Here is a 16585-nt window from a genome sequence, read left to right as displayed (position 1 = left end):
AAGGAGGAGAAGTTGGAATTATACAGGCAGTGAGGCCAGAATGTCTCATATTCAAAGAAAATCTGTTATATACCATTGCAGAGCAGATGTGAAAACCAAGATGTCAAAACAGTGGATTTGGACCACTCCCAGCTGGTGAAGAATTGGCAAAATAAGACAGACAGTATATATAAACCTGGAAGGTAGGACCGTTTTTTCTCTCTCTCCAGTGAGCAAGCTAATCCCTATCGAGTCAGAAGATGAATGAAGCATTGCACTCAGTGGGCAGAAACATACATACAGCATACATACATACATACATACATACAAACATATATAAATACATACATACATACAAACATATATAAGTACATACATACATACATACATACATACATACATACATACATACAGCAAGCTACGGGGGGGGGGGGGGGAAGCGCAGAAGGAGGAGAAGTTGGAATTATACAGACACTGAGGCCAGAATGTCCCATATTCAAAGACAGATATCGTTGCAGAGCAGATGTGAAAACCAAGATGTCAAAAGAATGGGTTTGGACCACTCCCAGGCAAAATAAGGCAGACAGTATATATAAACCTGGAAGGTGGAACCGTTTCTTTCTCTCCAGTGAGCTAGCTAATCCCAGCACCTAACGAGTCCAAGGTTCAAGTATCATACATCTGATTAAACGGGTTCTGGCTCATGAAAGATTATTCCATAATCATTCTGTTAATCTTTCAAGTGCCCCCAGACTCTTTGCTGCTTTAATTATTTTTAACGCAACAGATTCTCATGGACTAGCTCTGGATTTGTCACAAACTCAGCAATACACACATACGCACACATACAAATATATCCACAAAAATGCCATTTATCATGAAAAAGCTAACATGTTTTTTTTTAAAGTTACCTGTGTGTGAGTGGGGGGAATATTGCGTCTCCCATAAATTCCCAGCAGAGAGTCCTTTGCCAATGAAACGTTGAACTTCAGGTACATTGGGTGATGGATCATGATCAAGAAACGCCAGAAAAGGCCCGGAGGGATATTTTGTATCACTTGATCTCCAATTTCGACTTCCCCTGTGTCTATCGCCTGCCCTTTCTGAAACACTATTTCTCCAGAAACAAAAGAAACAAAATAGTTAGCTGTCATTTAAAAGGCATGAAAGGAAGAGATAAATGTGCTGGGTAAAAACTGACTGTTAAGCATAGAGATCTATTCAATTCTAATGAATCAGTTGTTGAGAAAAGATCACAGCCCAGTGACAAAATGCCAGCTTTGAATGCAGAAGGTACCAGATTCAATCCCCGGCATCTCCTGTTAAAAAGGACAAGGACTGATGAGAACGCCTCTCCTGAGGCCCAGGAGAGTTGCTGCCAGTCAGAGCAGATAATATTGACCTTGATAGACCAATGGCCTGACTCACTAAAAAGCAGCTGCATGTGTTCAATCCTTGCAGTGAATCAAAGTCCAATGACTGGAGTAGAGTCACAGCACAGCTCCCAAAACAGAAGTCTTTGTGACTCCAGGGGCAAAGGCCTCATCACTCAACTAATGCAAAAGGGACAAGATATATCAGGACTGGCACCGTTTTTCCTTCTTAAGGACAACAGCAGCATTCTACTGCTACACACATCTGAACAAGGGATGGGCAGAGCAATCCTGAAGGAGGGGTAGTTGCGACGCGCCAGGGAACGGCTCAGCCATGCAGCCCCCTAATCGGTTTGCTGCTGGGCACTGAAAATTTTAAAGCAAACCCTGTGAAACTCTCCATAGAGTTTCATGAGGCTACACCTGCCTTTTTGAACATGTAACCTGGTGCCTGCAAAAAGGGCCATTCCCAGGCTGGAAGGGCTTTGGAAGCTGCCTAAAGGCAGCTCCACCCAGGAATGGTCCCTTTGGTGCTGGCGCCCATGGCTCACGCTGCTGCATGGCTCTCCTGTGGCGATGTAAGTGCCCCTGCACCGGCGTTCATGCCAGTTTGGACAGCGTGACACTTATACTTCTGTACGGGTCACGCCGCCTCCTCACCCATTTCACCCCTCTTTTCAGGATTGCACGGTTGATCTTCCTCCCCTCTTCTGTTTTCTAGGTTGTTTCTCCCTGTAACATGCACGGTTTTTGATAAGGCATCACCATCACAACCAGAACACAATAACCAAGACCGCTGTCTGACCTCACATATGGTTCACCAGCAGTAATGCCTTTGTGGCCCTAATTATGAATACATAAGGCCCTAACATCAGGCTCAGATTCATGTTTGGATCTTCTGACCCACAGTGAACCTTTACAAATAAAACTCAGTCTCCCCACATCTTCTGGTCTACGGATGGTGCGGGTGCCAACTGCTTTGAACTGCATCTGAATTTTCCAGCAGCTATTTGCTGCCTGAGCGCCATCCATGTTTTTAACTTGCTACTATCTGTTTTAATAATTTTAATTAAGAGATGTTTTGATTCCATTGTTTTATTGTAATGAATTTGTCGTGACCTGCCCTGAGGCCGGCCTTGGTGGAGGTTGAGGGCAGGCTAGAAATAAAACAAATAAACAAAAGAAATAAACAAAAGAAACTCTGAAGAATTATATAAATGTCCCCCCTCCCACACCCTATTTCAAACACTTTTCAGGTATTGACAAAATCAGCAAATCACTCTCCATACAGCTGAGCAAAATTCCAAAAAAGATATTTTTTGCTGATACTGGTATATGGTAAGTACATCCAATTACATTTAGTGCAATAACTCCAAAGTCAAGGACACAGCAATGTGTTTAAAGGTAATGGTAATGTTGGTCAGTGTTGATAGCCTTTAAATGAGATTGTAACTGCCATACTTTTATGAAAGCTTAAAAGACCTGCTGTTCTGCTGGAGATGAAAAAAATATCGTTATTGGATGATATTATTCAGGCATGACATGATGCAGTTGTGGGAAAACTGTATATTCCTGGCAGAACCGTTCAACATCCATCCTCTTTACAGCCAAGCCTGCTGTTCTATTGCAAAGTAACCCGGATCACATGTTTTTCATGGACTAGTCCACACAATCGACCAGTGCAGTATTTCACCATGCAGCCCCATGCCACATACAATATCACATAATGGTTTGGATCCTCAGATGCTAGTGCATCAGTGCTACAGCACAACAGAACAGCATTTCTATTTCTAGAGAGGGTAAAAGGTAAAGGTAGTCCCCTGTACAAGCACTGAGTCGTTACTGACCTATGGGGCGATGTCACATCACAATGTTTACTAGGCAAGACTACGTTTTATGGGGTGGTTTGCCATTGCCTTCCTCAGTCGTCTACATTTTACCCCCAGCAAGCTAGGTACTCATTTTACTGACCTCGGAAGGATGGAAGGCTGAGCCAACCTTGAGCCTGCAACTGACTTCCGGTGGGATCGAACACAGGTCATGAGCGGAGCTTTGGCTACAGTACTGCAGCTTACCACTCAGCGCCATGGGGCTCCTTTGTGGAGGCGAATGTCTATTTCTGCTGATTCTGAGCCTACACTGATCTAGGGTGCGGTTTACCAGTTAAGACGAAATCGGAATGGGAAAGACCTCCTCTGCCTCAAGACCTTGGAGAGCTGCTTGCTAAGCTTAATACTAAGCTAGACAGACGAAGGGATTCACTCTGAATAAAGCAGCTTCATGTGGACCCCTGCATTCATCTTCAGAGAGATGAAGAACGCAGAGCATGGTGATGAAGCTACTAGAATTAGCAGAGATGGCAAAACTAACTGCGTTAATTAGGGAAAATAATCTATACAAATTCATCGAAAATTGGAATCCCCTGATGGACTTCACATGGAAATCAGAAAAAAATAACTTGATGATATGTGGATTTGAAGATTAAAAGAAGAATTTAAGAATAATAGAGGAAAATAGATAATGTATGATGACAATAAAGACAATAAGTAAGATATAGAGTATAAAAGGTAACTAGAGAGCTAGCAGTAGTTTTGTTATTATAGATATATCCTTTGTAATTGAAAGCGGAAGGACGGGATGTCACAACAGCTCTTATGTAAACACGCACATAAAGCACCTCCATATGTACATTTAGTTATCTAGCCTTGATTGTAATAACACCAACATCTGACGAAAATACAATAATACGATCTAAAATGCAGTTACACCTGACCCCTTTTCATACATTTTACCAGCAGCAGATCACATTTAATCCTTTTTAAAAAATCCACTCTAGCTTTAACTGCTGCAAAGGTAAAAGAAGACACCTTAGATGCGACTGTCAGATTTTTAACATTTCAAACATAATCTGGCTTCAGATTGATTGGTCAAGAGCCTTGTGCTCAGGATCATAGACAGATGTTTCTTTCCTGGGTATTCCCACAAGCAGACTAAAAGAAGAAAAAGTGCGGCTGATCCGCAACGCAACCTGTACAACATATACACTCACTGCAGAAAGTCTTACAAGGACCACAGTGGATGCATATCTGAAATTGCAATATGCTTAAAGAAGTCTCTCAATTTCAGAAGGGTCCAAAACTGACCTTTGCAATTGTGGAAACTGTCATTGAAAACTCAATGTACAATTCCACTGGAACCTGTAAACAGAAATTGGATTGTTCAGAAAGAGAAGCCACTTCCTCTATCTCTATTACAAGCATTGAGATCTACATGCAAAGGAAACTGTAACAGTGAGATTACTAGTCAGGTGTGTCCTTGCATCCGTATTTTCTCTAACACAGAAGCCCCTCTACTCCTCTACAACCCCCCGCCCTCCTCAGACTCAACTGTGAGAACATTTGACCCTTATTTTCATGATGGTTTGCAGTGCTGACACAGTTTGCTTCCATGCAGCCCATAAGAAATATGTGCAGGGCCACAAAAGTGGGGGGGGGGGAGGGAATTTCCTGGGCCAGAGTTGCTCTGAACAGCTCCGAGACGTCTACCTGCCTAGTTTGGTTCTCATCTTTTCATTCAGCGTGATGCAGCACGAAGAGCTTCATCATCAGCTAGAAGCCTCTCTAGGAATTCATATTCAGCCTTTTCAACTCTTTCCTTGACTTGAAATAATAGAAAGTACTCTCCTGCAGAAAGGGAACACTTGCCATGTTTCATAGTCATAAGGAGGACTGAAGTGACCCTTTATGGATTATGGAGGAGGCTTTCCCCTTCTTTTAAAGGAATTAAGGATTGGTGAGTTCCTTCCTTTGGTCTAGGGCTGCCAGCGCTGGGTTGGGAAACTTCTGGAGATTTGGGGACAGGGCTTGGGGGGGACCTCAGTGGGGTATAATGTCATAGAGACCACCCTGCAAAGCAGCGATTTTCTCCAGAGGAATTGATCTCTGCAGTCTGGAGATCCATTGTAATTCCATGAGATTTCTTGGCCCCACCTGGCAACCCAACTTCTCTCCTCTCCAGGAGTCAATAGCAGCTCTTGGCAGCCTGGTCACACAGGGAATACATTTAAACCCCCCAAGAACCACAGGTCACACAAATGGGATTTTCAACACTTGTCTGAGAAAAATACTCAAACTCAGTATGCAGCCCAATCTTATGCATGCTTATTTGAAAGTAATGTTCCATCTATCGCTCAGGTGGGATTGCTCTTCTTAAGTACATGCACCTAGCATTATCTGCTGGGTGGTAATACTGAGGTGATAAACTGAACCATATCATTGCAGGCTGGGTATGGGAGGTGCCCTTTTTGAATGCTTATATAAAAAATTAAGCTGAGAGAAATATTCACTCTTCATATAGACCAGGCTAAATTGCCACCTGCAAGGCACCACTTCATACGCCGAGACTCTGTATTTTTCTGCCCTGGGGGTGGGATCACAAATTTTGTAACCAGAATAAATTATTCAGGTTAAGACCATCTGCTTCACTTTACTTCCAACCGAACGTGCTAAGGCACGGGCCGCCTGTCTGGTGACTCAAGGAGCACGCTTGCAGGGTTAAAAACGACCGTTCAAAATGCCCGCTGAGTGACAAGCTTTCCAAAACAGCAACGCTTATTATCATCTTGACATTTTCTCCCTCACTTCAATGCATCTCTCGCCCATGATTTAGAAAAAAAATAATGATGATGACTTTCAAACATTTTAAAATGTATTCCGGGTACAATTGCCTCATTTTGCTTTGGCACATCGTCCTCTACAATGCCGGGAGCAAAACACAGACTCCTAATCACTGAGCTCTTGTGGCTTCGAGGAATCGAAAATCCAAGTGCTGAGGCGCCAATTATCCTCCCAGGCAAGGGCGTGTGCGTGCTGATCGCCACTGATTTCTGAAACAATCAATCTCATTTGCTTTTCTGGTAAATACCAGCCATCAATAGGATGCCTCAACTTTTAATCACTGTGCTCCCTATTAAAACACTCAGTCACAAACCACCACTCTCAAACGGCAGCCTAAAAAAAAACTAATGTACAAAACTGAGCAACTGTCATTGCAGCTTTTCGTTAATATCTGCATTTTTCCCTTTCAGATTCTCACAAACGATGAATTCATAAGGGATCTGCCACAACTACCCTGAGTCTCCATCTGTCTAGAATTCAAGTTAATAAAGAGACAGCGAGGCAATATCTTTTATGAGGAACGTTTAAAATTCAGGGCTCAAACTGCTGTGCGAATGCAGAACTTTTTCTCAGACTGGATGTTCAAGGCAAGGGAAAGAAAGAGTGGGGAAGGGTGTTTCCATGCCAGGACATAATGCTTTTCTTGTTTATCCCCTTGATGGAGACGTGGGGGAAAGACAGTGTGGAAAGTCAGTGTAGTGTAATATCATAGCGTCCAATTAAGCCTAGGAGACACAGATTCAAATCCTCTTTCAGCCACAAAGCTCACTAAGGCTGAAAATGCATGGCCATTTTGTCGTGCGATTCTCCCACAAATGTAGTGAATTGCAGGAGACTCCACACATGGGGCGAAAACGCATGGTCGCTTTAGCCTCCTTTGTTCCCTGTTTCAGCCAGGATTCAGCCAGGATCGAATGCATGCGTTTCGCCGAACATGCGTTCAATCCTGGCTGAATCCTGGCTGAAACAGGGAATAAAGGAGGCTAAAGAGCCCATGCGTTTTCGCCCATGGCTGCCTCCCTCCCATGGGATCAACCCACCCCCCGAAACTTACCGGAGTTTTCCTATCCCTGTCTTTTCACGTTTTTTTAAAAAAGGACGCTACAATTGTGACTGTTCACAGGTGCGTTTACATGCACGGGTTTGACTCCCCTTCCTTTCTTCTACCACGACGAGGAGAAGGCAAGAAGACAAAGGGGCCTAGAGGCCGCCTCCACCGGCAGAGGAAGACCACCAGAACCTGCGCCTCTCTTCCCCCCTCCTCCGCCTACCGCCCTCTCCGCTCGGCAACCCCAGTCAGGTGGAGGCCAGCCTTCTCGACCATTGAACTCATGAATGAAAGGCGTGCGACAGGGAAGGGACCAAAAAATTGCAAAGCTTGCCATGTGTTAACGGCCCAAGTGACCCGGGGTCACTCTTAGCCTTTCACGCAGGATTGTTGTGAGGAAAAAGTGGAGAAGCGGAGAGCCGTGTGCATTGCCCTATGCTCCTTGCAGCAAGGGAGGGATGAATATGTGTCAGATATAAGAACCATCAACATTTCTTTTTGATCATTCAGCCTGAGGAAGACTTCTACGGAACTCAAAAATCACAGAACTAATCATAATAAGGACAGTTGGTTTTTACACCCCGCTTTCCTCTACCTTAAGGAGTCTCAAAGCGGCTTACTATCACCATCCCTTCCCCTCTTCACAACAAGCACCTTGTAAGGTAGGGGGAGTTGAGAGAGTTCTGAGAGAACCGTGACTAGCCCAAGGTCGCCCACCAGGCTTCATGTGGAGGAGTGGGGAAACAAATCCGGTTCACCAGATTAGAGTCCATCGCTCACGTGGAGGAGCGGGGAATCAAACCTGGTTCTCCAGATTAGACTCTACTGCTCTTAACTACTACACTACACTAGCTCTCGGAACCACAGGAAAAATTACACACACAAAAAGAAAGAGACGTGAATATATTGGTGTCTATATGTTAAATGGTTGAAACTTGAGAACCAACTAAAGTTCCTTGTATTAACAGAAATTCAAAGATATGATAGGCAAATCAGAAAATAGTCCAAAAGGTTACTTTATATCCAATCCATCAGTGTAAATATCACTTCACAGAATCTCCTAAACAAATATTGACAGGTCTCTGTCCCCACAGACCTTACAATCTAAATCTAACATTAAGGAGAGACAAGGTTAGCAAAGGATGAATGGGAAGAAAGTGAAAATCAATGGAAGACAATTATCACCAGAGAGCAAAGCTATGGGAAGGGATGTAGTACATCATATTGGTGTTGTTCTGTGTGTCAAAGACTCAGAAACCAATAAATCGAGCTCTTAAAAGAAAGAAACAATATTACCCACAGAACCACGATGGGCAGAAGGGCCAGGCCAAAGCATCCATGCATTTCTAGGGAGGAACTATCAGTCCCTGATGAAAACTCTGACAGTGATCTTGAAATACAGAAAATTAGGGGGAAATCCAACACCAGCAGTTGGATGAGTCTTGGGATCTTTGTGTGTATAGTAGGGTTGCCATCCTCCAAGTGGCACCTGGAGATCTCCCACTATTACAACTGATCTCCAGGCGACTGAGATCAGTTCCCCTGGAGAAAATGGCTGCTTTGGAGGGTGGACTCTATGGCATTATACCCTGCTGAGGTCCTCCCCTCCCCAAACTCCACCCTTCCCTGGCTCCACCCCCAAAACCTCCAGGTATTTTCCAACCTAGAGCCGGCAACCTTAGTGGATAGCCTGAAGTTGATCATATTATTCTCTCCCTGGAGGAGAAAACATATAATGAAAGCAGGCTGTAAAAGAGACCCAGTCTGAGAATAATTTAATGAAGTTCCTTTACCTATGGGTAAAGCAGTTCAGTGTGTGCAAATTGCAAACACCGAACAAAGAAATGCAAGGCCCGGTGGCCCGAATGAAACATCATGAGAAGTGCTGTTTATGTAGAAAACCATGATTTAAATCATGAAACTCTGGTCTTACTGACTAGTGATTTAAATCGTGATTTAAATCGATTTGATTTACATCAAATCTACCCTCCCATAAATGATATGTGACTTAACAGCACACACACACACACACACACACACACATTCCCCACAGTTCATCCAGCACAATCTGCCACAGATCGCCCCAGGTAAACCTTCACCTAATACCAATTCAGTTCTGGTACACTAGAAAGTTTGCTTGTTACTCTGAGATGTCTCAGTTAGACCCCATATTTTAATCTGCCAGAGAAATCAAGTGAAGACAACAACACAGAAAATGCTGCAAGTACGATACCTTCCAATTGTCTGGGTAAATAATTATTTACTTTATTTATATCCTGTCTTTCACTCCAACGAGGACCCAAAGAAGCTTATAATGTTCTCATCTCCTCCGTTTTATCCTGACAACAATCCTGTGTGGTAGGTTAGCCTGATAATGCGTGACTGGTTCAACTAGGGTACTTCCTTTCCTTCTGTCCCTTAGAAGCTCCTTGATCCTTTGATCTTGAGCAGCATATATTTAGTGTTGGAGGGATATAAGGACCGAAACAAATCTTGCCACTGACAATGTAGCCTTGGGGTCCCTATCGCTTAGTAAAAAAGGCATTATCAGTCACAGAGGAATTGGATTTGTATGTTAAAAGGGAAATATAGTGCAATCGAAGTTCCTTGTAAAAGCGGCATTCCAAAAGTGAGTCAATAGAGCCAGAAGAGCAAGGGCAGATCCTGTCTGAGTATGGTATATTCAGAATTCTGCCCTGCATTACCATAGAAGGGTTAGAATTCAATCTAGCCAAGCAAAAAGCTCTACAGAGACGAGGAGTTGTTAGATAATATGTATAGGCAGGCAGACCACGTGGAGGGGGTATTCCGAAGAACTGGGATGAACAGACATGACGAGCACGAAAAGTAGTGCTGTTATAATCGAGCTCTTTAATGCGCTTTTTAATTTTGGCAAAAGCTTCAGTTTTCCCAAGATCTGATAACATATCCTGCGAGAAGCCCAACAACGCCAGTTTCTCATCTAAGATTTTTTGCCATGAGGATTTAAAAGGGTCGTGCTTCAGAGAAGCTAGGAACCCCTCAGTGCTAAAGCACAGTTTAAGGTGTAGTTTAAAGGCGGCCAACCACGCCCTAGCTTCGAGTGACATTTGGCCAAACTCGGAACGAAGAGTAACGCCAGCAACACAAGTTGGTGCTTAGGCCTGGCTCACACACACAGGAGAATGACAGTACAATCCTAAACTGAGGTGTAAGTTTAAAGTGCCGTCAAGTTGCAGCCGACTCATGGCGACCTCTTTTGGGGTTTTCATGGCAAGAGACTAACAGGGGTGGTTTGCCAGTGCCTTCCTCTGCACAGCAACCCTGGACTTCCTTGGCGGTCTCCCATCCAAACACTAACCAGGGCTGACTCTGCTTAGCTTCTGCAATCTGACGAGATCAGGCTAGCCTGGGCCACCCTTCTAAATCCATGAAAACAATGGACTTAGAAGGGTATAACTTGGTTAAGATGGCACTTTGAGGCAAGAGGTAAAGCTGTGAGGCAACAGAATAGACTGTACCAGATTATGGATTCCAGCATGGAATTTTCCTTCATATTAAAACCCCAAAGAAAACACCCAAAGAAAGCAGGGTGAAAGGTTCTGCTAGCCCAAAACATCTTTATTTGCTCTGCTCATTTTCTATTTGGAAGAGATTTTTAGCATAGGGGAACATTTTAAAATGTGGTCCTCCGTGATACTTTGCTTGCGGTCCATTCTAACGTCTCAGGCGTCCGCTCCTTCATTTTCACCCCATTTCCCTTCGTGTGTGAACCAGGCTTCAGGCATCAAACAATGCCCAAGGTCAGGGGTATGAGGAAAGCGCTGTCACACCAATTGGAAACAGGTAGCCACAGCACCATCGAAATCCACACACAGAAAGTAGAAAACAGCCCAGAAAGACAAACACAGCAATATTACATTTCAAACTGGGAGAAACTGCTCCAAGTAAAAGGATTAAGGAGGTCGAAGAAGATGCCGAAAAGGATCAAATTGCTTTAGGAAGCCTAGAAGTAGTTTAAAGCCACTATAATGGAGATTCGGATAAAATGGATACAGGAAACTTAAAAGGAGCAAACTAATCAGGGGAAAATGTTAACCTTTTTAAAGGCAGAACTAGGTATTACTTCAGAAAATGAGGGTGCTGTAAGTCAGTTGCGACTGAATGGCACATATGTATGTACATTGGTCCATCAATAACTGTGGTGGCTACAAGGTACCTGTAGGTTCAAAAGTAGTGTACCCCTGGATACCAACTGATGGCAGAGGGGCAACAAAACGGGAAGGCTTTGGCCTCTGTGCCCCTATCCTTCCGAGGCATCTAGTTGGTCACTGTGGGCAAAGGATGGTAGACTGGATGGACCTTTTTCTGATCCAACAGGGCTCTTCTTAAGTTCTCAGCTCTTTTTGTGTATTTTGAGCAGGGTGATTCTGAATCTGAATACTGCTACCTTGTCACCCATGAGGAATTTCATATCTTCAAGATGAACACATGACATAGCCATCTCCTCCACAGAAACAGTAACATCGGTTTTAACAGAGCCCTCCATCCAATTCTTTAGGCATTTCAGATGGTCACACCCTTTTCTTGGTTCACATTTGGCAAGCAGGAACTGAGATGTTTTTGAGCAGAACTCTTGACAGGGCCTCTTTTGCTGTTTGGGGCAGGGAGGGGGAAAAGCCTGGAGTGAACGGCTGAAGTGTGAAGGTTCTGCCAAGTACTCATGTCCACAGTCTCTGTTTGGGAGAAAACAGCATATTATGGAGGAAAAAACTGGAACTGAGCTGATAATTGGTCCAAAATAACAACTGGCCCAAAAGGATTCTCCCTCTTGCTTAGGGGACCAACATGAGTATTAAGATTTTTATTTAGAATTAATGTGACTGGGTAAAATCCCACTATTAGACTAAAGCTTGAATATTCTGAAATCACCCATCATTTATGTGCTCCCACCCCCCACCCCACCCCCCAAAAAGTCAGAATATGAAATGGCAAGAACAGGATAGACACAGCAGCTCTGTTCAGATTTTATGCAAAACCGTAGTTTATTTTAACTGGTTAATTTGTGATACTAAGATTTGGCTCAATGATGATAATTCACATCCTTATTTGACTTGATGCCAGTTTCAACACCTTTGCTCTTTTCCTGGAAGACATCAGGCTGGTATCTCAACATGCCACACAATTGTGGTGCTAGACACAAGCCAGGGTTGAGCCACAATTTGGTCTCCCAAGATACTACCTGGGCTTCCAGATCTGCACATCATATGAAACCATTTTAAGACACTGCAGATAATAAACACCGCCCTGAGCCCAGCCTTGGCCGGGGATTGAGGGCGGGATAAAAAACAAAAAAACAAAAAAACCATGCATTCAGACCCTTGTTTGACATACCCTAACTAACTGAATTGACTGGCTTGCATTCAGATGACCGCGCTAACCATAACTAGTTTAATTAAATAATGGTTTCACATGATTCTGAATGGAGTTGATGCCAAAGAACCAAGTTTGTTGAGCTACACAAAAATAAGAACTTGATATTTGTGTATTTTGGGTCACCTGATGATTGAACAAGCCCTTACAGTCCTCCTTCATATGTGGTAAGCAAATGTGTCTCAGCCGTGGCCAGTGTGCACTCACACAAGAAGGGGAGTTAGCTGACTGACCCCCCCTTGCTGCCTTCAAATGAAGTGGCGCTTCCTACAGTGGTCCCATGCTGATGATAGCTAAGAAATCCTTTTTGACACCTTTGCTCAGCCTCAGCAGCTCTGGCAACCAGCCCAGACACAGCGTTCATCTTTGTGTCACTGTGAATTGACTAAACAAGGAGAAAATAAACATGAACTGTATGGAATGCAGGCACTCCTGGCTGTGAAGATCAGTTGTGAATCAGGAGCGCAAAGGGTGGGAGAGACATAATCAATTCTGCATTAGGTAGATTGTACACACACAGATGCACACAGTTGCTCTGAGTCAAAACAGTATATTTGAGCTGTAAATCTGGGCCCAATCTTGTCAGATCTTGGAAGCCAAACAGGAGAACAACAAGGAAATCCAGGGTCGCTGTGCAGAGGAAGGCAATGGCAAACCACCTCTACTTGTCTCTTGCCTTGAAAACCCTACAGGGTTGCCATAAGTCGGCTGTGACTTGATGGCACTTTACACATACATAGTAAGTGAAGCTGGGAGTTTAGGAATGCTTCATCGTTGGACATACGCATGCATATACATACTTCAGCAGTTATCACCTCTGTGACCATAGGGGAGTTGCAAATTGTCTCTATTTCTACCAGAAGATAAAAATAAGGCCAATTCTTACCTATTTTGCACCATTGGCCTTGGCCTTATTTGTATCTCCTGGTACTGGTGCGGCCCTCTTATTTCTCTCTATTTCTACCAGAGAAATGTTGGAGGGTCTGTAATAAGCTCTTTTTACGGCAAAAGAGAGTAAAAATAAATAAAATTTGATATGCTTTAGTTCCCTCGTTACAAATTAGCCATCATATTTTGATATTTCAGTTTTAGGGCCCTGCACTATGCATCCACGTCCTAAAAAAACACACCTTAACAAGAAAGGGAGGGAAAACCCCAATACCATGATATATCCCTTAGATAATTAAAAACAACAATTCCACAACTACTAGGGTAGAAATTGCTTTAATTAAAAAAACAAAACAAAGGAACACAATCACTGCACACAGAGAGATAGAAATGTACCTTTCCTTTCTGTTTTATCTGAAACTTTCCCTCCAATGGGCGAGTAAGTCGTATCCATGGATTCTGTGCCTTTGTTTCCCTTACTGACTCCATTTTCATACAGCTGCCCTTCCACAGGCTGGAGTTGCCAAGTTAGGCCAAACAAATGTACTGCTATTAAAAAAAGAAAAGAAGAAGGGGGGAAAAAAAGAACACCAATTAATTTATGCCCACATTGTGGCACCTTTATTACACAAAGAAAGAAGGCAGCCGGGCCAGCTTTTGCAAAAGTCAATTATTATATGCCTCTGTTTGGAATAAATTGGAATTCTAAGTATGCTAATTTCACCTTAAACTAAATGTTTAATTAGTTTCCACACGTTCTTTTGGAGATGAGCCAATACTGGATGATGAATTTCTCCAGCAATTAATGGAAATGCTTGCTATTCAAAGGACAATGGTTTTGTAAGTAAAATACTGCATGGAAAGTTATAATACTGTATCTATGAGCAAAACCAACACCCTTTCCACTTCCCCAAACAGAGAGAAGGTCCTGGGCTCATAGAGGAGTTATTTGCTTTATTTACAACTGCACAAGAGGATCATAGGGTGAGGAAACTAGGCACTTTTCAGGGCAGCAGATCCACTATCCCACATCACATCCCTCAAGAGAGAAAGAGTGAGACGCTGACCATAGGCACCCCAAGCTACTTTTCTTTCCAGCCAACTGATATCTGTTTCCATTTGTTGTCTCTCTCTCTGTGTTCCAAACTTCAAATGTGCTGTTTTTCCACACATACAAACATCTGCCGCCCCTCAGCTGGGTGTAGATGTGTGCCACCTTCTCCAAACTCTGATGGGTCCTTGAATGAGATGGGACCACCTTCCAAAAAGAACAGAACCACACCAATTAAGGAACACCCCTCATTAGGATTACCAGCCTCCAGGTACTAGCTGGAGATCTCCTGTTATTACAACTGATCTCCAGCCGACAGAGATCAGTTCACCTGGAGAAAATGGTAGCTTGGCAATTGGACTCTATGGCATTGAAGTCCTTCCCTCCCCAAACCCCGCCCTCTTCAGGCTCTGCCCCAAAAACCTCCCACTGGTGGCGAAGAGGGACCTGGCAACCCTACCCCTCATTCTTTTGTGAAGTTCCTGATCTCCATCATGTGGGACTTCGGGCAACCCGATAGTCTCATTCACATTCCCCAAACATCAGCTCCACGGTAGTCCTCTTGCTCAACCTTATGTCTTCAAAGCGTAGCCTCTGCATTTTCAGTGCAAGTCAAAGCTAGAAAATCATTTTTTTTGCAGCGGCAAAACTTTGGACACAAGAAGGACTCATGTCACCCCACTCCCATACACCCCTTGCTTGTACAAGTTGCTTTTTATTCCTCCCAGGTTCTGGGTCATTGCAAATACAGGTTGGGGATTGGGGTTGGGATGGGAAGCAGGAGAGTCTGTTGGCTTGTGGTGCATGCTCCCAGCCTTGACATCAAAGTCATAAATCTGGTTCCCTCTCTTCCTGTCACATGACTGTGGTCACATGTTGGCAGCTCAGTTCCTCCAGTATCAGGAAACATTGAAGGTCATTGACCTAAGCCAGGGGTCGGCAAACTCATTAGTCAAAAGAGCCAAATATCAACAGTACAACGATTGAGATTTCTTTTGAGAGCCAAATTTCTTCAACTTAAACTATATAGGTAGGTACACTGTTTATTAACTTAATAAACTTTAATTAAAGTTTTAAGTCTTAATTAAACTATAGGTACACTGAATAAAACTTGATATCATACTTAATAGTGATCTTATTTATTGATAAAAATTAAATTGTAAGTCCCTGCCATTTCCCTCTCCCCATTCGGAGTCCTCGTCTGGAGGCCTGGCCTACCGCCATAAAAACCTATTGGTAGACCTGGCCTCCGGCTGAGTCCCATTGGGAGGCCAGGTCTACCCATTGGCTTTCTTGGCAGTAGACCTGGCCTCCGGAGGCCCATAGAAGCCAATGGGTAGACCTGGCCTCTGAGGGGGACTTTTTCCCCTCCTCGGAGTCCAGGTCTACTGCCAAGAAAGCCAGTGGGTAGACATGGCCTCCCAATGGGACTCAGCCAGAGGCCAGGTCTACCAAAGGAAGCCCACCCCGCCCAACAGCTGATAGGCGGGGGGGCAGGAACCACCGAGCTGCCCACCCAGCAATCGTGCGGCTAGAGGGGAGGGGAGGCTTTAGCCTCCCAACCATTGAGGGCAAGGGAAAGGGGGACCCGGCCATTCTCTATGGTGGGGGGGGAAGACAGCGCGCCCGCTCTCTCTTTCTCTCAGGTGCGCCGGCTCCGCAGCCCGGCTGCCGGCGCGAGCAGGCTCAAGAGCAGGGGCTCCGAACCAAGTTCAGAGAGCCGCACTCAACGGGCCAAAGAGCCGCATGCGGCTCTGAAGCCGCAGTTTTGAGACCCCTGACCTAAGCCAAAGAACATTGCAAGAAGAGAACTAAAGCAAAGGAAACACCTTTATTTATTTAATTCTGATATTTATCATAAGGTCACAGTTGTACAAAGCTGTGCTTAATTAGCTTAATATTTTCAGAAGAGATGTTCTGAGCTGGCTCAAACCAACATTTTGTGCCTTTTGAACAATGAAAAACATCAAAAGGTTGCCAAGCCAGTGAGACCCTAGAGGTAATTTATTCCCACATTTAAATCTTCTGTGTTTTATTTTACAGCCTGCATTGTTTCCTTTTCAAAATGCGAGCAAATGATGCCAACTCCTCTGATCTAATTACTTTTGAATTAGTCAATCATGTTTATTTGTAAAACCAAAGGTCATCACAGAATGTC

General features: G+C 43.9%; 1 protein-coding gene across 2 annotated transcripts in view; it reads right to left on the bottom strand.

Annotated features, from left to right (window-relative positions):
* TENM1 (teneurin transmembrane protein 1) overlaps nt 1-16585 on the bottom strand; it is a 413249-nt gene that overhangs the window by 212936 nt on the left and 183728 nt on the right. Inside the window, exons 6-7 of one of the 2 annotated variants that reach the window (XM_056859258.1) lie at nt 13773-13925; nt 891-1096 (exon numbers count right to left, since the gene is read on the bottom strand). In XM_056859258.1, coding sequence (XP_056715236.1) covers nt 891-1096; nt 13773-13925 — 359 coding nt within the window. The remainder of the gene's footprint in view (nt 1-890; nt 1097-13772; nt 13926-16585) is intronic. The other variant, XM_056859259.1, reaches the window with a different exon arrangement.

This window comes from Euleptes europaea, chromosome 13 (assembly GCF_029931775.1).
Source record: "Euleptes europaea isolate rEulEur1 chromosome 13, rEulEur1.hap1, whole genome shotgun sequence".
In the NCBI taxonomy this organism is placed as follows: Eukaryota; Metazoa; Chordata; class Lepidosauria; order Squamata; family Sphaerodactylidae; genus Euleptes; species Euleptes europaea.
Note: the sequence above shows the minus strand (reverse complement) of the source record. Positions and strands in the feature narration are given on the sequence as shown.